The following is a 24792-nucleotide window of genomic DNA, read 5'->3' as shown; positions in this document are numbered from 1 at the left end:
ATAACTAAACTAGTATACTGAATACACACACATATTTTTAACTAAAACTCAACAAGAAAAGCTTGTTGAATCACCTTGTTGAACTAGTATACTCAGCAACATAATCAACAATTTTAAACAAAAACTCAACAAGTATTTCTTGACTGCATTTCACTTTGCAACAAAAGCAAGTTTTAGTCAGTATCTTAGCAAGCATTTCAACAGAAGAAATATAAGTAAATTTTTGAATTATATTAAACTTACTCTTGATACTTAGTTCTTGGACAGTTCTTGTAACATGAATTTTATCCTTCCAAAAGAGTCTTGGATCAAAAGTTTCTTGATATTCTTTCAAAAAATGGTTGGTTGTGTTATTCATGACTTCAAAATTATGAGTCATTGATGACTCCAAAAAATTCACCAAGTGGCAGCTGCAAACACAATAGAAATTATTAGATTACATACTTTAATTAACAAGGATATATGAACAAAATACAACAGAATTTAACCTTAATTTGTTTCAGGCACAACCAGAACGTTGTAACTGAGTTTGAGAGGATGAAGGGGCTCCACTTCCAAATGAAGTTTCAGTAAATCCTATAATACATATAAAAAAACAGTTAGCAACATGTTACAAAACAAATTTAAAAATTACACTTAAGAAAGATAAAAACAATACCTTGTAAAGCATCTTCAGAAATCTCATACTCCTCGTTGAATTCCAAGTCTTTGAATTAGTAACAGGAAGGCCTCAACCAATTCTGAGCACAAATTAGAGCCTCTTTCATTTTTGGTTTGAGAGAGCCCCTATATACCTCTAAAACCCTCTCACTCGTGCTAAAATCACTCTCAGAAGCCACAGTTGAAACTGACGTGGGCATGATATCTCTAACCATTGGGGACACAGTTGGGTATGCACCAGCATTATGTTTCCACCAACATAGAATGTCAAACTTTTCTTTCTCCTTTTCATTAAAAGTTAAACATAGAAGTTTCTGAAAGAGCTCTCGTGCATTTGAGGGCAGAGTTCTCGTCTTTAAGAAAAAAGTTTTCTTCATTAAAAATGAAGAGGTCTTCCTTAAGCTTATTGTTTTCAGAGGATATGGATTCACGGGACTTTTTAAGTTCCTTGAATTCAATCTCGAGTAACTCATGTCTTTCTAGAATTTCAAGTAAAGAAAAAGTTAATTTAGAATGAGTAGGGTCAAAAAGCACCTCTTTGGAGAATATCTCCTACGTGTTTGATTCTGAGTCTGTTTCATCTTCTGGAGGGATCTCTGCTTCCGAAGTTCTAACATGAGCCATTAGTGTCATGTTAGCTTTTTCTTTTTCTGAGCCATCTTTCGAAGAGTTAGAATCATCCTAGGTTGCCATCAACCCTTTCTTGTTGCTCTTGAGAGCTTTCTTCTTGGGCTTGTCCTTCTGAAGTTCAAGACAGTTGTACTAGAGGTATCCTGGCTAGTTGCATTCATAACAAATGACTTCTCTTCCACTAGACTTCATTTGACCAAAAGTAGACTCGAAACAACCATAAGCACTTATAGTACCTCTGAACTTGTTGCCTTGGTTTCTCTTCTAGAGACGGTTAACCCTTATGGATAATAGAGACAACTCATTTCCAACTTCATCAGAATCTTCTTATGAATCCTCAATCTCTTTAGCTTGAAGAGCTTTGGACTTCTAAGATCTTCTGACAGATTAGAGCGCAACAGATTTTCCTCTCTTCTGAGGTTCATCCTATTCAAGATCAATCTCATGACTTCTCAAAGAACTCATCAATTCTTCTAGAGAAATGTTGTTCAGATCCTTTGCAAGCTTGAGTGCAGTTACCATAGGCCTCCATTTGGATGGCAAGCTTCTAATAATCTTCTTCACGTGATCTAACATTGAATACCCTTTGTTTAGAACTCCCAGTTATGTAACAAAGGTTTGAAACCTTTAGAACATTGTCTCAATCATTTCATCATCCTCCATCTTGAAGGCCTAATACTTTTGAATCAAGGACAGAGCCCCGGTCTCCTTGACTCGATCATTTCCTTCATGAGTCATTATGAGAGAATCAAATATAAACTTAGTTGAGTCTCTATTTGTGATCTTCTCATACTCAGTATAAGAAATAGCATTCAGCGAGGTGGTTTTTGCTTTATGATGATTCTTATAATCTTTCTTTTGTTGATCAGTCATAGCTTTCCTTTCAAGTTAATTTCCATTACCATTGGTGAGATGAACGTAGCCATCAACTACCATATCCCAAAGATCAACATCATGACCTAGAAAGAAATTTTCTAGTATATCTTTCCAATATTCAAACTTTTCATCATCAAAGATGGGAGATTTATAATTGTAGTTATCATTTGAAACTGGAGCAGAAGGTGATGGTGTAGGATCAACCATAGTATTTTTGAAACTCGTCTGGATCTTTATTTGACACGGTTAAGTGTATAAAATCAGAATCGAAGCTTTGATACCAATTGAAGGTGCGAGAAACACAAGAAAGGGGGTATGAATTGGGTTGCACTAAATATAATCTTTTCACAACACAGCTACAACGATAACAAGTGACTAAAAATAAATGAACACAATAATTTGTATCCCGGTTCATTGTTAACTAAGTTACTCCAGTCCACCCGCCAAGGTGATTTCGCCTTATCAACAAGGACTTAATCCACTATAATCCAACCGATTATTATAACACCCCTATAATTTAACTAATTATTTAATTAAATTAGTTCGGAATTTATTCGTTGATGTTGGAAATTATCGGTATAATTACTATGTTGGAATTATTTAATTGATGAGTTTAGTTGAGTTGTAGAATGTTAATAGAAATAATATTTGAGATATAAGAGAAATTATATGGGCTCCATTTATGTGATGGTGATAGTATTAGTGGAGGTGTGCCAAGAGAAAGCCCAATATGAATAATGCAATTGATATTATTTGAGTAAGTGGAATTAAAATTGTTAGAACAAGAATTGTTCTGATCAATATTCTTAGTTTTGATGATAACAATGTATATGAATTTTTCTTAAGACAATGTGGTACTCTAATCCTATGCAATTTCCATTTCAGGAAATATATAAAGAGTATGCACAAAATCAGCGCAAGAAGCACTGACTCAGAAGGTTCAGCATGCAACATCAGAACATGCTCTCGCAAGACATCAGAAGACCGTCAAGCAGAATCAGAACATGGTCTATTGAAGCATCAGAAGAACTTGAGATCAGAAGCAGAAGCACTGAAGTTCTTATGGTATCACGCTAAGAAGCACTTCAAGGTCAGAAGACAAGAAGATGCTCTGCACCAAGCTGTTTGACTCTGATATATTCAAACATTGTATCTACAAAGATCAAATCAGAAGCAAGTACAAGATGGCAGGCTACGCTGATTGACAAAAGGAACGTTAGAAGCTATTAAAGGCAAAGTCAGTTAAAGCAGGAAAAGCAAGGCTCGAGGTAGTTGACAAAAGAGTGAAACATTAAATACAATGCTGTACGGATCACGCAACGCATTAAATGCTCCCAACGGTCATCTTCTCAAAACGCCTATAAATAGAAGTTCTGATGAGAAGCTGAATACAACACTCTACGCAAACATACAGAAACGCTATCAAAGTGAAAAGCTCTCAAAACTTCATCTTCAACCTCATTTCATTACTGTTGTAATATCTTAGTGAGATTAAGCTTAAACTTAAGAGAAATATCACAGTTGTGATTATAGCTTTTTTAAGAAGCATTGTAATACTCTTGTAAGAATTTATTTACATTCATTTGTAAAGAACTAGAGGAGATCAAGTTGTGATCGGATTCTCTAGAAGTCTTAGAGGGTATCTAAGCATTGTGTTCCTAGAGTGATCAGGTTGTGATCAGAATACTCTAGAAGACTTAGAGAGTATCTAAGTGGAAAACCATTGTAATCAAGACTGATTAGTGGATTAAATCCTCAGTTGAGGTAAATCACTCTAAGGGGGTGGACTGGAGTAGTTTCGTTAACAACGAACCAGGATAAAAATCATTGTGCAATTGTTTTTATCTTAAGAGTTTTTAAAGTCACACTTATTCAAACCCCCCCTTTCTAAGTGTTTTTCTATCCTTCAAAAATGATATAAGGAAAATAAGAAATAAGGGAGAGTTAGGTTTTGTTGATGTAGCATGAAGAAGGAAAAGAGATACGGGAACTATGTCGTGAAGAGGAAAACGGAAGAATTATGCGAAGCCGAAAGCTAAGAATTCGACCGGAAATTTAGAGCAGTCTCCAATCCAAGATAAGGGTGGGGTTCTAGCTCTATAAACGGGGATATGATGAACCGTATGTGGGATTTAGTGTATTAATATTATCTCTATGTTTAGGTATAATTTTGATGTTGTGATGTTACTGTGTTGGATTTTCTGGAAATCGTATGTGCAAATTATTGCTAAGTGAGTATTGCCTTGTGGTGGTGTTTGTGATATATGGGAGAATTGCATTAATCGATCAATGAATATTTTTTATATTGTGAACTCTCTGTGTTGGTGAATTTTCTATGAATTGTGAAATTTCTGGGTTGAGTAGTGAAGAGGGACGGAAAGAATATAAATTGGGAGAAGAAGAAAATAATTGGGGACGGGCCACTGAGAGTGGGACGGACGTCCCATTAGAAAGGAAGTGGGGGAAGGCCCCACATATGAGGGGACATGCGACCCTTTAACATGGGGCGAGCGCCCTTTTGGATTTTGGGCAGTCCGATTATGGGACGGGTGCTCCACAATTTAGGACGGGGGTCCCATACTCCAAGTGCACCACTTTTCATTAATTAATTAAGTAACTGTATAGTATGGATAGTATAAAGTAAGAACGACTTGGAATTAAATTGCAGACTTAAATCAATAGCCATTAATTTTAGTATAACACAATAAACTCTACTCACATGGTGGTTATGGTTAGTATAATAATTAACCATGGAGGCATATGTAATAATAGAAGATGAATTAGCTAACAAAGAAGACTAGTACATGTGGGATTAAATGAAGGCCAATTTAATAGTTGAATGTATGGTAATAGTAACTTAGAAATATTTTTGCAGGAATAAACCATTTAGATGATCCAAATAATACAATTAAAATGAAGTAGCAGTTAGTTGATTAATTTCAATAGCAGGTGTTGGTATAGAATGGAATAGTAGAGTAATACTAATAGCAGGATTATAACATCTGTATAATGATTAGCAGAAATGCGCCATGGTATAATAGTAGCAGACCAAGAAATAAAATAGTGGACAAAAATATATAGCGAGTGAAATAACATTAGGACTTAGGAGTGTTTCGCTAATAATCTATTAAGCGTTATTGTATTGCGGTGTTTTTGTGATGTTGCGACGTGACGTGCTTTTGTGAATATTGTGAAGTATTGCGCTGTTGGCATAGACTAATTGTGTTGATTTGTTATTGGTGAATTATTGTCGTTGATCCGTTGTCGTGATATATTGCGGTGATGTGATGCAATGAACTTTTATGAATTATTGTGAAGCGTAGGAAATAAAGTGACGATGAGTTACCTCTAATTATTGGTAACATTTGTGATATAGGCATATGCCTCGTTACAATTTTTGTGGTGAATATATTTGTGATGTTGCATTCATTGAGTCGCATGAATTGCATTTTGTGACGGTCTGGATTGGCAAACTGGGACGAAGGCTCATGCCTGTTGAATGCCTCTAATAATTGGCAATTGGCGATGGGGGCTAAAGCCCTAGGTACCACATGCATTTGCATATGTTAGAGTCGCATTTCATTTTTGTATGATTATGAATTTATGTGATTTGATGTATGAACTTAGGTGAATTACCGTGAATGGAATATGAATTCTTGTGTAATACGTATGTCGTTTTGGTTTAAATAACAAAGTGAATTAAACGGTAACGATTATACCGTAAAGTGATGAATATTATGACTTGAACCTGAATATATTGTTTATCATAACTGTATTTATATGGTTTGATATTCACCCTTTATTTGTTTCGTTGTTACCTTTATATTGGTAACATGCAGGTGATTCGCAATGATGAAGATTTAGTTGATGTGATAGTTCGAGTGGTGATGTCGCTTTGATACGTAGCACTCGGGGGGACAAACGCATGTTTTAGTTATTATTTGTTTTGCTGAATTTTATTGGTTTTTTACATTTAAACTGTAATTTTGAAGTTGTTTTGCGTTGATGCGAATATGCTATGATTTAACTTGATTTTTCGGGAAGTTTGTGAATCCGCTACGTGGTTAATTTTATTTGATGAAATGAATTATAAGGATTAAATTATTTGCTATAAGTTTGTCCGCTTTGATTAAAGGTGTTATGTATCTATATTGAAGGCGTGAATGTCGTATGTGATTTAAATGTCAAAATGTGATATCCCATGTGAATGTTTTAGAATTTTTATACTCTGATTATCGTATAATTTATCGGATAGAATTGGGGTGTTACAATTACAAGCAACCATAATAAGTACAATCAACCTTGTTGACAACCTCAACATGTTCAGCTAATCCTTATCGTGAAACCACTATGACCACAACTAAAGTCTTCTTGAGAATTCTGACTATCACTTAGTCCCCTAATGCATCTATCAACAACCATTGATTACAAAGCTGTGTATACAGAGATGCTTTTAATAAGCAGATTACACAATATTTAAGTACAACAACACAAAAGCGTTGAAAGCAAGATATGAACAAAAGCTCCTTGCTAAAAATACAAAACTATACAAAGAATATCTCAATAGAGTTTTTACAATGCTTTGGTGTAGTTTTGTATCACTGATTTGTTGTATTCAAATTCCTTCAAGGTTTCCTTTATAGAGAAGGATAGAACCGTTGGAGGATAGAATAGGAAATACAAAATAAATTGTTTTATCCCAACGGTTATGGTGGGAATGGTAGACAGCAAGTACAAGTAGGATTGTCCTTACGCCATCCAATCAGAGTAGTGGTCACAGTGTACTATGTACTTTTATACTTACCTTCTGACACAAGTCATTGTTGATCTTCTAAGTCTTCAAAGGCTTCGGATGTATGTTGATTGAAGCATGTTGTAGAAGGATCATAACTTGAGTCTTCAGAACCTAAGTCTTTGAGTCTTCAGAACCTGTTCGGCAGATCCTTGTCTTGAGAGTCTTCAACACTTGTTCTTCAGAAGTGATGTCTTTAGATCTTCAAAACCTTGTCTTCAGCATCTTCAGAACTTGGGACGACATAAGTAAAACTTTAGAAGGATTCCAAAGCTTCCTTGAAAATTCACGATCAGAAGCTCTTGTACTAACGTTCCTTAGAACCGTTGCAAAAGTAGCATTCCAGAATCTTGACTTCCTTTGTAATATAGTAAAAGGTATTCTTCTAGAGTGTTGAGTTCAGAACCTGATGACGTCACACACCTTCATACCAGATTCAGAACTTATTAAGCAAAAGCTACACACTAGACATAACAGTTAGAGTATACATTTGTTCTTTAAGATAACATGTAAAGTTATCATCAAAACTCAATGCCGGATGCAGAACCAATCTTGTTCTTACATGAAGATCCTTGACAGAAAAATCAAATGGATCAAATTTAACATAAACTTTATTGTCAATGGTAAATTTTCATACAGAAATATGATTTTTGAATAATTTAGGTGCATGCAGGACATTATTCAAGGTTAAGGGAGTGGTCATCATATTCCATTTACTGTCGACAGTCATATGATTACTTATATTGGAATAAGATGTTAGATTAACTCTGCTTTTCGTCATGTGAGATGCAAGAGAAGCCTTAGACAGAGTATGCATTGTAGCTTGAATATTTGTTGGTGTGTATGAGAGTTGTGCTGAAGCAATAAATGCATGTTGTGGTTTCTGCCCAAGAATGTCGGGTTGACAGTTTAGAGCGACTGATTGCTATAAATTTCCAGTTGTAGGATATGGGCAAGGAGGGGTGGCCCATGGCTTCCAGTGTGTAATCCAAGGAGTATAGACCCAGGTCTATTATAGAGAGGGTTAATTCCACGCCCTTTGTTGATAATGGTGTGATCGCCTGCCTCGACTTCCACCACGACCACAACTCCATCTTCCATAATTGTTGCCTAAACCACCACGTCCACCTCGATCGACGATATTATTATTGTTGTTATGGTTGGCGCGAGTATGAGGGGAAGCAGGTGAGCGGTTTTTCTGAGAAGTAATAAATGCAGAGTTATCAATGTTATGTTGTGTGTGTTTCTTCCAAGAAAACCATTGTTCGAGCCTGGTAAAAAGTAGGCAGAGTTTCAAAATGATGGATTTGAGAGCCAACAATAGCATATGAATTAGAGAGAACATAAACAAGTTGAAGCATCATGCCTTTGTTTGATACAGATGCACCAACATTAGATAATTAATCAGAAAGAGGCTTAATGTGTCGGAAGTATGAGGAGGCGTCTGGGAATTGTTCCATGGTGACCTAGGAGAATTCTTGCTCTAAATATAGAGCATGAGAGTTCTTGTTATCAAAGAAAATGTTAAAGAGACGTTCCCAAGCTAGTTGTGCGGTAGAGTTACGTTCAATTATGGTATGGATAAGGTCATTGGATATAGTGCCATAAATCTATTGTAGAACAATGGCATCAAGGCATATTCATAGAGTTGGGTCTGTTTCTTTGAGAGATGGGGAGGAAGAGGTAGCATCGATTTTGGATAGAGGAGTAACGTGGTCAAAAACCTCATATGCTTGAGCATGAATTTTGAACAACTCATATTAGGTATTGTTTTGGCTCTTTTTAATATCAAGAGTAATTTTAATGAAGTTTGTGATAATGTTAACAGTAAGAGCAAGATGCATGGAGGGAGCGATGATTTTGATAGTGGTTTTGGTTGGTGTTTTTTATTGAGAAGTGATTGGGCTTGATTCAAACATGATGATAATGATATGGTGAGGTAGAAGATCGAAAAAAATAATGTAAGAGATGAAGGCCGAGCACGACTGAAGGTAGAGGAAGAGAGATGCCGACGAGAAGAATGCGCTTGTGATACTATAATAGAATTCTGATTCATGATATTTCATTATATAGTAATGAGTACATATTATATATACAATGATGCTGAGTCATGTTTGACTCATCAAAATAATTTGCTAATCAATATACATCAATGCCAAATCAATATAGAAGATGCTAATAATTGATACAATAAATATTTTATATTCTAATATCAACAAAACAACGAGAACAACAACAACAACAATAACATTAAACCCTCATTCTAAAAAACAACAATAACATTAAAAACCTTAAATATAACAACAACAACAACAACAATAAGAATAACATTACTAGTTTAGAGATGGAGAAAGTATTTATGTACCGAAAACGCAATGAGAAAGTTAAAGAAATGAGTTGGTATGAGTTTTGAGTTTCCTTATTCTAGTTTTCTTCCTCCTTTTTTTTACTCCGTTCGACTTGAAATGTTAAGTTTGGTTTGGTTTATTGGAGAAGATGAAGAAGATGCTATGTTCGTTAGGGCTCAAAAAGTTTAGGAGTAAAGCAAAAGTGAATGAAAGCTAACTTAATGATTTTAAAAAATAAGGGCGCCATTAGTTTTCCTCTCGATTTACATTTAGAACGAAGGGAATAACAAAAACATAAAACATTATTTGCTAGGAATCGAATAGTGTCCCTTAGAGATTTTTCCCCTCGGTTTTCAGCCCAACCGAGAGAATACATAACTTCAATTGAAAACAAAAAATGGTGAACGCAAAAAAATATCAAATACAACTTTCTACCATTGACCTTTTTATTTTTGAGATGCAATATCTTTTAAGAATGATTAAAAATCAGTTTTTCAATGTTGTCAACCAAGACAAACAATAAATCATTGAATGTTTGCATTGAGACAACATTGAGAAATTATTCTTAAAAAAAAAACAACAACAACAACAAAAGCAACAACAACAACAGCAACAGCAGCGGCAACAACAACAACAACAACAGCAGCAGCAACAACAACAGCAGCAGCAACAACAGCAGCAACAACAACAACAACAGCAACAACAACAACAACAACAACAAAACAACAAAACAACAACAAAACAACAAGTAAAATTTAGGGGAGAAATATGAAGTTTGGAGGCAGAAAAATAAGTTAAGTTTAGGGCAAGAGTGAGAATGTAGTGTTTTAAATATTAATTTTGGACAAATTTTTTCCTCGATTTTTTTAAATAAACGAGAGAAAAAATTATTTATTTTTAATATTAAAATAAAAAGAATGAGTGATTATAATTATAAATAAAATTCAAATTATTGTTCTTAGGAATAGAACCTTATCCTCCACAAATTTTTCCCCTCGATTTCTCTTTTAATCAAGAGGACGTTTCTTCTCGGTTTCTTTTTCAATCAAGAGAATAAGTGACTTATTTTTTAAATAAAATTAAAATTAAGACATCTAATGGAAGTAATTTTTAGTTAGAAAATATTATATTTTTATTAGTCACCTATTACTTGTGCTTGTACGTATGTGGTGCAAGATTTAATGAGGAACTCAAGACATCTTTAGGCTATTTTATATTATTCTTATTCTAAATAAATATTACATATAAAATTGTGATTTCACTAATAAAAAAACCAAATTAAATGATTATGGAGATCTCATAAGAGAAAACCTCAATCAATTTTAATGATAACACATTTTCCACAAAAAAGTTGGTCAAATCTACATCACATACTTCTGCTATCATCATCCCATAGTGTAAGCTTTTAGTGAGCATCCCACTAAGGCTGTGTTTGGAAAGGTACATACATATATGCTTTACCCTATCACTCACCATTATTGATTTTTTTTCCAATAAAGCCCAATCCAATAACTCAAATAACAAAAATGAAACACCATATACATAATTACATTAGTACATGTGATTCAATTTAATATACTTTATAATTAAACAAAAGTTCAATTTCTCAATTATAGAGCAACATATCCAATTATTTTATCATAAGCAAATTCATCATTTGCAAATTACTACATAGTTATTATTGGAATTAATTAATTAATTAACAAATTAATTAATTAATTACATACAGAAGCCAATGATTCAACTTGGGCTTTTCCACAAGGTCCTTTCATCCTAATATAAAGTCTATATTCATCATAGGTCATTGGTGGATAAAGGGCTGGCTTTTCCTCTGTCACAAGCTCCTTAGCAGGTTGAATGAGTAAATCACTTTTTGGATTGTAAAACATAGCCAATGAAACACGATCTTGTATTGGATTCACAATCACCCTGTGTTCTACACTCTTGTATATTGCATTGCTCATCACCTAAAACATTATAAACATGAGGTTAGTTCAATAGTTATTAATCATTTACAACCACCAGTTGTTGAATTCTTCACCTCAATTATATTTATTTGACTAAGAGAGAGAATAGTCATTATGCATACTTTTTAAGTGGTGTATGTTATAATCATTATATTGTGGTACATTTTTTTTTTATTTGTTTATAGTACTTTCTCCGGTCTTATTTATAAACAAAAATTCTTTTTTTAGGTTCATTGAATAATGAATGTATCCGGCTTTATTTATATGCAATGCTGACTTAAAGTTTTGGTAATTTCGATATATGTTAATAACGGTTTAACTATTTTAAAATAAATAAAAATTTCATTTTATCACGAGTTAACTATGACAAATATTTTGTAAGATTCTTTTTTACTACGGTTTAATCATGTGGAATTTTAATTTTGAGTGATAGTCGATGTTACACGCTTTTAAACATGACCTCGAGTAGGGTTGTTGATGGTCCGATTCAGTTCAAAAATGAAACATATCGAACCATAGAAAAATGTCACTCGGACTAAACCATTTCAATTTATCCAAAATCAAAACAAATCAAAATTATTGGATTGGTATACTGGTCCGCTCCGAACCAAATTGACATAAGATATTTTTCCTAAAATAAATAATTTGTTAAGGAATCAAACCATTATATATTTTTAATAAAAAAACATTAAATTTGATTTTAGTGTTTTTCATTTTCAGTTTCGACTAGGTTTGATTTTTATTTTTGTTCGATTTATTTACCATTTGATTCAATTTTAAAACTGTTTATACAATATAATTTAATTTACTAACCAAAAAATAATGGTTCAATTATTATAACTTCGGTTTGATAATTTAGTTCGATTTCGGTTGTTTTTTAACCGCCCGTGAGTGTATCAATATAGAATAAAAGTTGTAACATAAGTGAAATTATGAAAATAACTAGTTAGTAAGTAATTATGTAACAAGTAAATTATAAAAAGAGGTAGGACCTGAATTTGGTCACCAATGTTGATGATAAAAGCATTAGGGACAGGCTTAACAGTGATCCAATCATTTCCTTTTCTTACTTGAAGTCCAGACACAAAATCATCAGGTAGAAGAATGGTCATACCACCAGGGTCAGAGTGAGAAGACAGCCCTAAAGTAAGGTCAGGCTGTGGACACTTTGGATAAAAATTAACCCTTAAACAAGCACCAAGCTCATTTTCTCCCCCAAATGCATTCATAAGAAAATCTTCTTCCAAACCAAGATTTGTTGACATTATTTCCAATATTCTCCCTCCTAGCTTAACCACTTCTTCACTATATTCATCAATCACTTTCCTGAAAAATTTGAAGTACAAAGTTTTTTTTTACATCAATTGCTTTTCATGGATAGTCATAAAATTGTACCATTAATATAAAATATTTCTATTTTTGAGAAAATGTATGCATGAAAAAGGAGAAAAAAATTTGAATGTACTACCGTGGTCAAATTTGCACAATTGAAAGAGACTCATAGTGTGATAAATATTAAAGTTACTGTTGCAACAAGTTGGTTTATTTAATTTTATTTCTACTGTTAAGATATATTTTATCTCTCCACTTCATATATGAACCAAAAAAATGGTATGTTTGACTGTTTAAATTATAAATAAGTCTTAAGTTATTTAATCATATAATTACTTGTTTAATAACATGCGGTAATAGAGTGTACCTACGTGTATTGTACGTGTGAAAAATTAATGCTATATCAAATATTAATTTTGATAGGTCCCAAACTTTCAAAACCTTACCTACTTTCTGATATAATCCTAATTCTAACCAACCATATATATATATATATATATATATATATATATATATATATATATATTATTTATATATGATTTCAACACTTTTAACATGTGTTTAATTTATATATGCTTTAAAAAAGAACATATTTTCAACATGAGTCGCATCGTTACAAATGTCAAATTATACTCATAACTTTATTATTTTTCAAAGACTGAACAATTTTGTTTATAATATAGTAGGGACCACTTAATACAGAAGTAAAAGAGTACGAACTAAAATATTTAATATTTTTAAAATTAAGCTAGTTTAAACATAAATTCTGAAAATTAATCTCTATTTATTTTTAATATCCAATAATTAACAAAAGAAGTGTGTTAATTTTTACCTACTTTTTAAGAACTAAGTTTCTATTATATAAAAATAAAATAGAGAATATATTATCTTTGTGCATACCTCAAAGATGATGGAAGTGCAGGCCACTTAGCTTGGTTTCTAAGAGAAGGAGGCATATAATGAAGAAAAAAATAGTCACTCCAATCCAAAATAGCACCTTTCTTCACTCCCAACCTACTACCATAACCCTCATAAGTAGTAGGAGAATTAGCAAACTCTTCTTTCACTTCAAGTGGAAGGTTAAAGAACTCACGCCACACTTCTTTAGCACTCTTCATCAACTCATGGTCAATCCCATGGTTCACAACTTGGAAAAAACCCCACTCCCGACACGCCTTTAAGACGTTCTTGAGCACTGTCTTCCTGAGGATCTGATCCTCACTAGAGACGTGCTCAAGGTCAATCAGAGGTATGTTGATATTGATATGATCGTTTTGAGGGGTGAGGTTGGTTTTAGATGGTCTTTGGGAACTTGGTTTGATGTAGCATGATGGGATTGAGTTTAGGCCACTTTCGGCTAAGGATTGGACTCGAACAATAGGTTCGGGCCATGTTTGGTCACAAGTTATCATTTTTGTTTTGAGTTTTTGAGGTATGGTTGAAAGTAGAAAAACAGAAAGACAAAGGGATTTGAAAGTGAGAGTGGTTTTGTTGTAGTGTGTTTGAGAGTAAGCAAGAGTGGTTATATATAGATATATGTAGAAAAGAGCACGAGGGATATTAATTTCGGCGCCGTGATCAAATTGAGTTGCAAGTGGATTGTGATTATATTAATTTTTCTAACGTCGACTAAGTGTGTGTGACGAGTAACAAAAATCAAACTTTTTGTTAATCTTTTTAGGTGTTGCTATAACTCATCTTATGTACTTGGTTTTGTTTTAAGTGAAAAGGACAAACAATGTGATTTGCGATTAAGGAAGTGCCGCAAGAAAATGTTAAAAAATTGAGTGGAAGGGATTTATTTTGAGTAAGAGTCTAAAATTTTATCTGCTTTAAAATAAGGGTAATGATAACTTGTGCCTTAAAGGCGCAAGTTAAGAACTAATTGAAGAAAGAATATTTTAGAACTTGTGCATTGATTTTAATAAAAAAATATAAAATTAATTTTTTTATTTATTTTTTAAAACAAAATTTTTAAAAGTAGGTTTTTTAACTTATGCCCCAAGGACACAAGTTAACATTACCCTTAAAATAAATGAGTGCTGAATAGGGTGCAGCAGATAAATAATTATAAATTTTTATGTTAATGTCGCTCGCTAAAACTCAAAAAAAATAATAAGACTGGACAAACATATTAAATATTTTTGATCTAAAACTTTGACTTGTCTTATAATAGATAAACTATGCCAAAGGGTCCCCCGCTAAGACTAGTGATAGAAAATGGTACTTTTATTTAGCTTAAATTTTTGTCTATTCATCTAATTAGCATAAATGTGATCTTAACATATCTGTAGAAAAAAATGATTACATTATTAAGGAAAGCATAAATGCTATCTTAACATCTGTAGGAAAAAAAAATGCTGACATTATCAAGGAAAGATAAACTCAAAAAAATAACATACGAGATGAAGTCATTCTTCTCTTTAATTTATTATTTATGATACAGTTAAAGCTACATTTCAATTTTACTTTCTATTCAAATTTGTTATTTAAAATATATTGGTATTGGAGTATATTGTTTATTCTTATTATTTTTCCTTTTTCTACTTAGATTAGATTACATGTATAAGTGGTATTATATCATTGGCCATTATTATTTCATGTATATATACCTTTATCTTGTAACTATCTCTTCAAGCAATCAATAACAAGTTTCATTTTCATCACTCAATGTCTTCTTCTTCACATAATAACAGAATTATGTTATTCTGTTACATGGCTTCAGCCATTATTGATATGGTATCAGAGCTTATGCTCTGGTAGCCATTGAAGCTTTGCGATTTCCTTTCGATTTCCTCCTTCTTGATTGCATCTTTCTCCTCTTTGCAATTTTTCTTTGTTTGTTCTCTTCTTCAATGGCGACTCATAGCTACATTGATTTCACCACGAACTCTGCAAATCCCTTTTATCTTCATCCTAACGAGAATCCAACACTCGTTCTTGTCACTCCTCCTCTTACCGATAAAAACTATCACACTTGGGCTCGTTCGATGCATATTGCGTTAATCTCCAAGAACAAAGAACGCTTCATCGACGGAACCCTAGCTAAGCCACCGGTTTCAGATGTTATGTACGCGCCATGGATACGCTGCAACAACATGGTTCTTGCTTGGATTCAATGCTCAACTTCAGAATCTATTGCCAAATCCATCATGTGGATCGAGAATGCAGCTAGTGCGTGGAAAAATTTGCAGATTCAATTTTCTCACGGTGATATCTTCCGCATTTCTGACATTCAAGAAGACTTATACAAGTTTCGTCAAGGTACTCTCGACGTCTCTAACTATTTTACTTAGTTGAAGGTTATGTGGGATGAGTTAGAGAATTATCGTCCAATTCCTTTTTGTTCTTGCGCTATACCTTGCTCGTGTGGTGCTATTGCTTTTGTTAAAAGGTATAGGGAACAAGATTATGTCATAAGGTTTCTCAAGGGTTTAACAGAAAAGTTTGCACATTCTAAATCACAAATTATGATGATGAATCCTTTGCCTGACATTGACAAAGCTTTCTCACTTGTTATTCAATAAGAACGTGAAATGGATAGTGTAGTATCTAGTATTGTTCCTTCTGCAGGATCCATTGTTGAGGCTTCTGCTTTGCAAGCACAAACATCTGAGGGCAACTATGCTGCTAAACAGGGGACTCATCCATCTCATGCAAAATTTCAAGGTTCCAATGCTGCTAGAGGAGGTAATACACTGTTGACACATGCTTCATAAAGCATGGATATCCCCCTGGTTATAAGAATAAGCCTAAGACTCAAGTAAGTTCTTCCTCACAAGCTAATGCAAGCAGTGCATCCAATGCCTCTCCTCTGGATTCAAGCACATCTTCATTTGGTTTTACTAAGGAGCAGTATGACAACATCATGGCCCTACATCAGCAATCCAAACCCAATTCCACTGCCAACTTGGTTTCCACATCTCCCATGGTCATGACCTCTCATTCTACCAGTGCCAATGGTAAGAATCCTTCTCTCTAGATCCTTGATACTGGAGCTACTGATTACTTTACTTTTAATTTGTCTTCTTTCATTACACATAACACCATTGTTCCCATACATGTTTGTCTTCCTAATGGCTCACAGTTGCCATTTCACCTTCCCTCACTCTGCACAATGTGCTTTATGTTCCCACTTTCACTGTTAACCTAATATCTGTAGCAAAACTTGTTAATCACAGTCAATGTTCTGCTCAATTCAATGCTAATTCTTGTCATATTGTGCAGACTCAATCCAAGACTGTGATTGGTATAGCTAAGCTTCACAAGGGGCTCTATACTCTTTACACCACTGCATGTTTTCCTTCTGCAAATAATTCTTGTAGTTATGTTCATGAAAATTCTTATAATTCCATTTCATTCAACATTTGTAATCTGTGGCATCTTAGATTAGGCCACATTTCTAAGATAGGTTTACACACTATTTCTAAGTCTTTTCCTTTCATTACATGTAATAATGACTATGTACCTTGTGACTCTTGTCACTTTGCTAAACAAAAGAAGCTCCCATTTCCAAATAGTATATCTCAGTCTTCCTTTCCTTTTAATATCTTACATGCTGACCTCTGGGGTCCTTTTTCTACTATTTCCATACTTGGCCATAAATATTTTTTAACCCTTGTGGATGATTAGACAAGACATACTTGGGTTATTTTTTTGAAAACAAAAGACCAAACCAAACAGAGCCTTATCAATTTCATTGCATATATAGAAAACCAATTTAATACCACCCTAAAATGTTTGAGATCTGATAATGGAACATAATTTCTTGCCCTTTCTAATTTTCTTCAATCAAAGGGCATTCTTCATCAAAGAAATTATGTTGAAACCCCTCAACAAAATGGGATTGTTGAGAGAAAACACCAACATATTCTTAACATAGCCAGATCCCTTTTCTTTCATTCTAATGTTCCTCTATCCCTTTGGACTTTTTGCATACAGCAAGCCATTCATATTATAAATAGACTCCCTAGTCCTCTTTTGAAAAATAAATGCCTTTATGAACTATTATTCAATCAACCACCATCCATGATCCACCTAAAGGTGTTTGGCTGCCTGTCTTATGCCACTTCTCTTCAAGCCCATAGAACCAAGTTTCAACCTAGAGCTAGAAAAGCCATATTCATTAGTTATAAGGAGGGTACAAAGGGTTACATCCTTTATGACCTGGACACTCATGACATTTTTGTCTCCAGGAATGTCCTTTTCTATGAAACTACTTTTCCTTTTAAACAACAGGTTGTACCTTCCACTAACCCTACTGATACATATTCCCAAGCCCAAACCCTTGATGACATATTTCTCTCTGATGGTACAACCAACATCTTCCCTATTCAGCAGCAAAGTACAAGTGATATGACTGTCTCTCCTAACCCTACCTCATCCAATGACAGTGACATGGCTCTTTCACCTCCTTCTATCCAGCCTGTTCCTTCTACCATTTCTGATCCTTCTGGCTCTTCTAGGTCCACACCTCATGAGTTGTCTTCTAGGTCCACACCTCATGAGCTGTCTTCTCCTGTTAATTCTTCTCCTACTAGTGACCAGTCCATAAGTGAAACCTCTATGTCTCCACAACAGGGTAACTCAAACTCTGCAGAATATCCTGTTGTATCTACTAGGCATTCTTCTAGAGCTTCCCAACCTCCTCATTACTTAAAGGATTATCATTGCTATAACACTACTTCTTGTTCTCCTTCTAAAGTTCTGTATCCTTTATCCTCCTTTCTCACTTATGAGAAATGTTCCTCCTCCTATAAGAGTTTTTGTTTGTCTGTGTCTTCCACTATGGAACCCAAAACCTTTAATCAAGCTGTCAAATTGGATTGCTGGAAACAGGCTATAACTGCTGAAATACTTGCTCTTGAAGAGAATCATACATGGAGTGTGGTTGATCTCCCTCCAAGAAAGGTTCCCATTGGATGTAGATGGGTGTACAAGGTCAAATACAAGGCTGATGGCTCCATTGAGAGGTATAAAGCTAGGCTGGTAGCTAAAGGTTACACACAAATGGAGGGCATCCATTATTTTGACACATTCTCCCTTGTAGCCAAGATTACAGCAGTTAGAGTACTCTTGTCAGTAGCTGCTATCAAAGGCTGGCATCTTGAGCAACTAGATGTAAATAATGGTTTCCTTCATGGTGACTTAAATGAGGAAGTTTACATGACTTTGCCTCCTGGCATTATTCCCGATTCTCCTTCTAAGGTATGAAAATTGCAGAAATCTTTGTATGGCCTTAAACAGGCCAGTAGACAGTGGTACTCTAAACTCTCCTCTTTCCTTATTTCCTTGGGTTACTCACAATCACAAGCTGACCAATCATTATATGTGAAATCTCATAAAGACTATTTTACTGCTATTCTTGTTTATGTTGATGATATTGTCATTGCTGGCAATTCTTTAATTGAGATTCACCAGGTCAAGCTTACTTTGGATCAGAAATTCAGAATCAAGGATTTAGGCAAGCTCAGATTCTTCCTAGGATTTGAAATTGCTAGATCCTCTAAAGGAATCTTCATGAATCAAAGGAAATACACCCTTGAGCTATTGGAGGATACAGGATTTCTTGCCTCTAAACCCTCCTCTACACCCATTGATCCTAACCTCAAACTATCTGCTACTGAGGGCATTCCTTTGGCTGATCCTACCATGTTCAAGAGGTTGATTGGACGATTACTTTACCTCACACACACGCCCTGATATTTCTTTTGCCGTCCAACATTTAAGTCAATTTGTTGCTAACCCTCTTGAATCTCACTATGAGGCTGCTACTAAGGTGTTGCGGTTCCTTAAATCTTGCCCTGCTAAAGGTATTCTATTGTCCTCATCTAGTCTATTAAAGCTGTTTGCCTTTGCAGATTCCGATTAGGCTCGATGTCCCACAACCAGAAAGTCTGTCACAGGCTTTTGTGTCATTCTTGGATCATCTCTTCTCTGCTGGAAGTCCAAGAAACAAAACACAATCTCCAGGTCCTCCACTGAGGCAGAATACAAAGCTTTGGCTTCCCTCACCTGTGAACTGCAATGGCTGCAGTATTTGTTCCATGATCTCAACATTGTTTCTTCTCAACCGGCTTCTATATATTGTGATAGCAAGTCGGCTATATATCTTGCACATAATCCAGCATTTCATGAAAGGAGCAAACATATTGAGTTGGATTGTCATGTGGTAAGAGAAAAGATCAAATCCAACCTTATTCACCTCCTTCCTATTTCTACTACCAACCAACTAACAGATGTTTTTACAAAGCCATTGCATTATCATGCTTTCTCTTCCATCATTCCCAAGTTAGGTCTATGCAGCTTACATAGTCCAACTTGAGGGGGCATATTGGAGTATATTGTTTATTCTTATTATTTTTCCTATTTCTACCTATATTTGATTACATGTATAGGTGGCATTATATCATTGGCCATTATTATTTCATGTATATATACCTTTATCTTGTAACTATCTCTTCAAGCAATCAATAACAAGTTTCATTTTCATCACTCAATGTCTTCTTCTTCACATAATACCAGAATTCTGTTATTCTGTTATATGGCTTCAGCCATTGTTGATAATTGGAGCACATGTTTCTGATGCTTTTTCATCGAAGGATACTGTAAATATTACAAAAGCTACTCTTGGTCGAATAACATTTCTTCCAAAGAGAAAAAACCTTAAATAGCTCTATGAGAATTATTTCCTCATCATAATCCAACACTCCAAGGTATCACAATTCTTTAGTCGAAATCTTCAGCTAACAAATTACCCCTCAATAAATGGCTATTTCGAATTCATGCAGAGATAGGCATTTCTTGTAATTCTAGATTTCGACTGCTTTTCAGTTCTATAGTAGTAACTATCAATCAATCGTGATTTACCTCCTCAAAACGTCTCATCGAGACGTGCGTGCAGTTATTATTCATCATAACTTCCAACTCCCGAGGAAACTAAATAGTCATTTTACAGCTGTCCTTTAAAACGGTTGGCACGTAACCCAATACTTCTGACAAGTATAACCTACTCTTCGTAAGCTGACTCTATAAAAACCCATCATTACCTCAAACTTTTCTTTTTACGCAACTTTATCTTCAACCTTCCTTCTTCCTCACAATCTCTACAACTCTTTTCCAGAAACCCTTTTTTCAGAACAAAACCACAATGCCTTTTGATAAGCAACAAAAGAAATTAAAGCAAACCACAGACATTGGATCCTCAAAGAGTTCCGGTCTTCACACTATTCCAACAAGCAAGATCGTGACTACTGGAAATCGGGAGAACATCACACCACCAAAGCTTACTAAAGAGCAAAGAATTATCATGGCTTCTCAGGTAATGATTCCATCTCTTCTTTTGGAAAGTACGTTAGGGTTTTTAGGACCACTAGCCCCAGAAGATCATTTGGAAAAATGTGTAAAAATTTTACCATATCACTTTGACACAAAACCCATAGTGAACAAAACCAATCCCTCTAAGAAAAAGATTCAGTCCAACAATCTGCTGATTCCACTAGGGAAATAAGAGAAGCTTTCCAATTAGACTATATTACGGACAACTTTAGACCATTCCGCTCTTGTCCATCTTTAGATAAATCATATTTATCTTGGTTAGATAAAGTTGAGAATCAAAAAGCTTCACTTTGGAAAGAATTAGGCATTTTTGACCTGATTCAAATGTCAAAACTAGGGTTTAGTTATTGTCAACCTTTGTTGTTATCTAGCTTGTACTATTGGGACGGTACATATAACACTTTCCACCTCCCATGTGGAATGATAACTCCCACACTTTTTGACATAGCTGCCATTTCTGGACTTCCCCCAACAGGAGAAACCTTTGACCCTTATCAGGATAGTGAAAACTTAATCCGATTTACCGTCAAGAATGCTTCTTTTAGTTCCTACATCAGTCTATACCATACTCAAGAAGAAATTGTCTATGATGCAGAACACATAGCATTCTTAGGTCTATGGTTATCTAAGTTTGCCTTTTGTTGCAAATCTTTGCAATTTTCTAAGAAGTTTCTGACACTTGCTAACCAATTGCATGCTGGTCGAAAAATATGCTTAAGTGAACTTCTCTTAGCAAGTTAATATGAGAGTTTAGGGTCTGCGAGTGAGAAATTAAAAAACTATATACCTGGCACTAACTTTCTCCTGTCTGGACCTTATTGGCTCCTTCAATTGTGGCTCAATGCCACTTTCGAACCTTCTTTGTCAACACGTGGACAAGTTGATGAAAATAGTCCAGATATAAAGGATAGAAAAATCGAAGGTACCAGACTCCTCCGGTTGACTCCTGCTGACGAGAATACGGATTTGCAAGCTTCTCTTACCCAATACACCTTAATGTTTTCGTCATGTGATACTTTCACTCCTTCGATGGCTCCATTCATTAATCGAACTCACGGTCCATCTTGGTTTACTGCTTCACTTGAAGATGTTGTTAAAGAGAACAACACCACCATTGAAGACATATGGCGTGCATTCTTGCTTCCTCGATTGCTGGTTTTCAAACTTCTACCAATAAAATGCTATGTATGCTTGTTGGTTTATCAACCTAATCTTGTTTTCAGACAATTTGGGTTATGCCAACTTATCCATGTTTCTCTCTTCCAACGGAAACGTGATTTATGTGTGTCGAGTACCATTTGGGCAGCTCGAGATATTACAACACACCAAAAACGCTACGCAGATTTTGCTGACTTCCAATTGATAGCGTACCAGCCAGCATTCTATTCTACAACAGGGTTCGACCAATGGTGGACGAACTTCTATTCTCTGAATATGTACACCACTGAAGAAATTGATGCTAATCTAACAAAAGCTTTTTCATCTTTGAAGTACCAATGTCATAAAGGTAAACTCACACATTGCGAAGAAATCCAAGCATTCCAAAAGTACTTTGAAACTGTCTATAATCCTACCCAGATTCTTCGAACAGTTTGTGATGCAGCCCCTATTCTAAAAGAAAAATTTGAAAAACAAATTTCTAAAAGAAAGACTCTCAAAGCTATACAACCCGAGTTCAAATATGACTTGGCTTTTGAGTTTGAACCACCCCAATTTCCAAGATTACGTAGTGCAGATTTTAATTTATCATTTTCCCCCTTACCCAAATCGGTTTGTATGTGGGGATCTCTTTAAAGAGTTGACAAATGATCGACAAAAACCTGCTAAAAGAGCGGTTGCAACCAAACATACCTTAGACAGTTTCAAAGGCTTTCTTCACTTCGACTTGGATGCAGTGAGGATTACCTCTCCAATGGGTCAAGGTGCGGAATGTTTGGATTTCTTGGTTTTATAACCTTTCAAACTACTAATCTTTGACATAGTGCATGTTTCGACCAAATTATTTTCTTTTCAGCCATCGAAAGGAAAGCGCCAAGAAAAGACAAACCTGTGGCTAAAACTACTTCTGGCATGACCACTTCTTTGAGTCAAGGAATTCTAGTTGACGAGGTTTCTCCCAAAACAATGAAAAAATCAAATGTATTTAATGATGTGATCTTTTATTTCTTTCCTTTTTTTAAAAGCCTTTGTCTTTTTGTTTTTCAGGGTAGTGGCAAACCTCCTTTGACGCCAAACAAAAGGAAAAAAAACCAGTGGTGATGTCGCCGCTGTCGAAGAACATGAGGAAATTGCTTCTCCCAAACCAAAAGGGAAGAAATAAAAGAATCACAAGGCATCTGTCTCTTCTTATCAAGATACAAACCTTGCCAATGTCAAACTCAAAGACGTTCCTCCTCCTCTCAGAGAAACTCAGCCTCAACCTTCTGGCAACTTGGTTCTAGAGTACATTGGGAGCAATGATTATGAATTCGACGCTCAGTCAGTAATCATTTCTTACTATTTTCCATTTGTCGAAAAGATGAATCTCTTCTTCATCCTAATACTCTTCTTTTTAGGAAAAAACTATGATCCCTATTGCCACCAATCAAGGTGATCCCTCAGATGAAGGGAACCAACCTCTACCCCAAAGTAATTTTTCTCAAAACAAAGGATCTTCGACTGGAGCACCACTACTTGAACAGACTGACGCTCAGCAAGAATAAGAGATTTCTTCTCCTGTCGAAGACAGGGAAAAGGATTTGGCACACGCTGAAGAAGAAAACTCAGGAGGTGAAGACTCTGAAGAGACTCCTAACAATATTTCTCTTCATGCCAGTTTTCCTAGAGATTGTGATGATAATCTATCCAGTGGGGACGCTGAACCAACTTCTGACCATAATGAAAGAATGATTGAGGAAGAGACGGAACCTGAAATGAATAAGGATCCTCTTGTTGAAACTGCTGCTGCAAACACCACACAACCCAATCCTATTCAACCTGCTGCAACCCAGAACCCAACTTTGCCACTTACTGGAGAGGAAATGACTACCCTGAAGCATAAAGACCCTCTTAGATACGTGAAACTGATGATGGCTCAGAGGGAATCCTCTTCTAATAAAAGTATGTCTGGGGCTTCGACTCCTTCTGGCACTAGTGCATCTGAAGCATCTTATGACGATCTCTTGAAGCAAGTGAAAGAGTCTGTTTCCGAAGTTGACCTTTAGAAATTGAGGACAGAAGCGAGTGCTGGTTCGAGCATTAAAAAGCTAATAGGTAATATCAACATCACTGCTTACCTTACTGATGTAGGCGAAGCCCTTATCGATATTCAAAATCTACTTGATCAAGTCCAGGCAGAACGAAACAGAGAAATGGATGCTACTGCACAAATCAAGTCAATCGAACGCGCCAAATCTACTGAATTCGACGAAGCGCTTGTTGCTTACGAAGCTTCTGAGAATTTGCTTGCTGCCCAACAACTATAACGAACCAACTTCAACAATTATGCTTCTTCTATTAAACTCTGGGAATCTCAAATCGAAGAGCTGAAGCAAAAAATTTCCATAGCAAAGACAGAGTAAGCTGCTATTCAAGGTTTGGACAGCACAGAAGCGGACAAGTTGGCGAAGCAAAGTGTCAAACATGTTGAAAAATCTACTGCTATGGACACAGAGGTTGCTCGTCTGAAGGAAATCCAAGTGGCAGCCCAGTACAAGATGGGTTTGGCGAAGGTAAAATATCAACGAATGAAGGCCTCTATTCCGTTTTAGTCTTTTCAATCTTTAAATTACTTTTGCTTGTAATTCTCTTTAAGACAAAACTTGTATTTTTTGGCTACTTTGAATATCTCAATCTAAGTATTACTTTAGCT

The 24792-nt window shown here is 35.1% G+C and overlaps 1 protein-coding gene across 1 annotated transcript; it reads right to left on the bottom strand.

The window, feature by feature from the left end:
- Nucleotides 1-10852: 10852 nt before the first annotated feature.
- On the bottom strand, nt 10853-14121 carry LOC131611937 (jasmonate-induced oxygenase 2-like). The gene is made up of 3 exons (XM_058883763.1): nt 13506-14121; nt 12266-12599; nt 10853-11273 (listed from the first exon to the last, which is right to left on the bottom strand). Exons 1-3 carry the CDS (start codon nt 14015-14017, stop codon nt 11022-11024), a joined length of 1098 nt encoding a protein of 365 aa, XP_058739746.1. The 5' UTR covers nt 14018-14121; the 3' UTR covers nt 10853-11021.
- Between the last annotated feature and the right edge of the window lie 10671 nt (nt 14122-24792).

This window comes from Vicia villosa, linkage group LG6, assembly GCF_029867415.1.
Source record: "Vicia villosa cultivar HV-30 ecotype Madison, WI linkage group LG6, Vvil1.0, whole genome shotgun sequence".
NCBI lineage: Eukaryota > Viridiplantae > Streptophyta > Magnoliopsida > Fabales > Fabaceae > Vicia > Vicia villosa.
This window is presented reverse-complemented; position numbering and strand designations above follow the sequence as displayed.

What these genes read in the sequence shown, in the direction of transcription:
- LOC131611937 (XM_058883763.1), bottom strand. Translation starts at nt 14,017, where the DNA reads ATGATAACTTGTGACCAAACATGGCCCGAACCTATTGTTCGAGTCCAA. An exon ending in GCACTTCCATCATCTTTGAG is followed by an intron (nt 12,600 to 13,505) that starts GTATGCACAAAG and finishes CAAATTTTTCAG; the next exon opens with GAAAGTGATTGATGAATATA. An exon ending in ACATTGGTGACCAAATTCAG is followed by an intron (nt 11,274 to 12,265) that starts GTCCTACCTCTT and finishes ATAATGTTTTAG; the next exon opens with GTGATGAGCAATGCAATATA.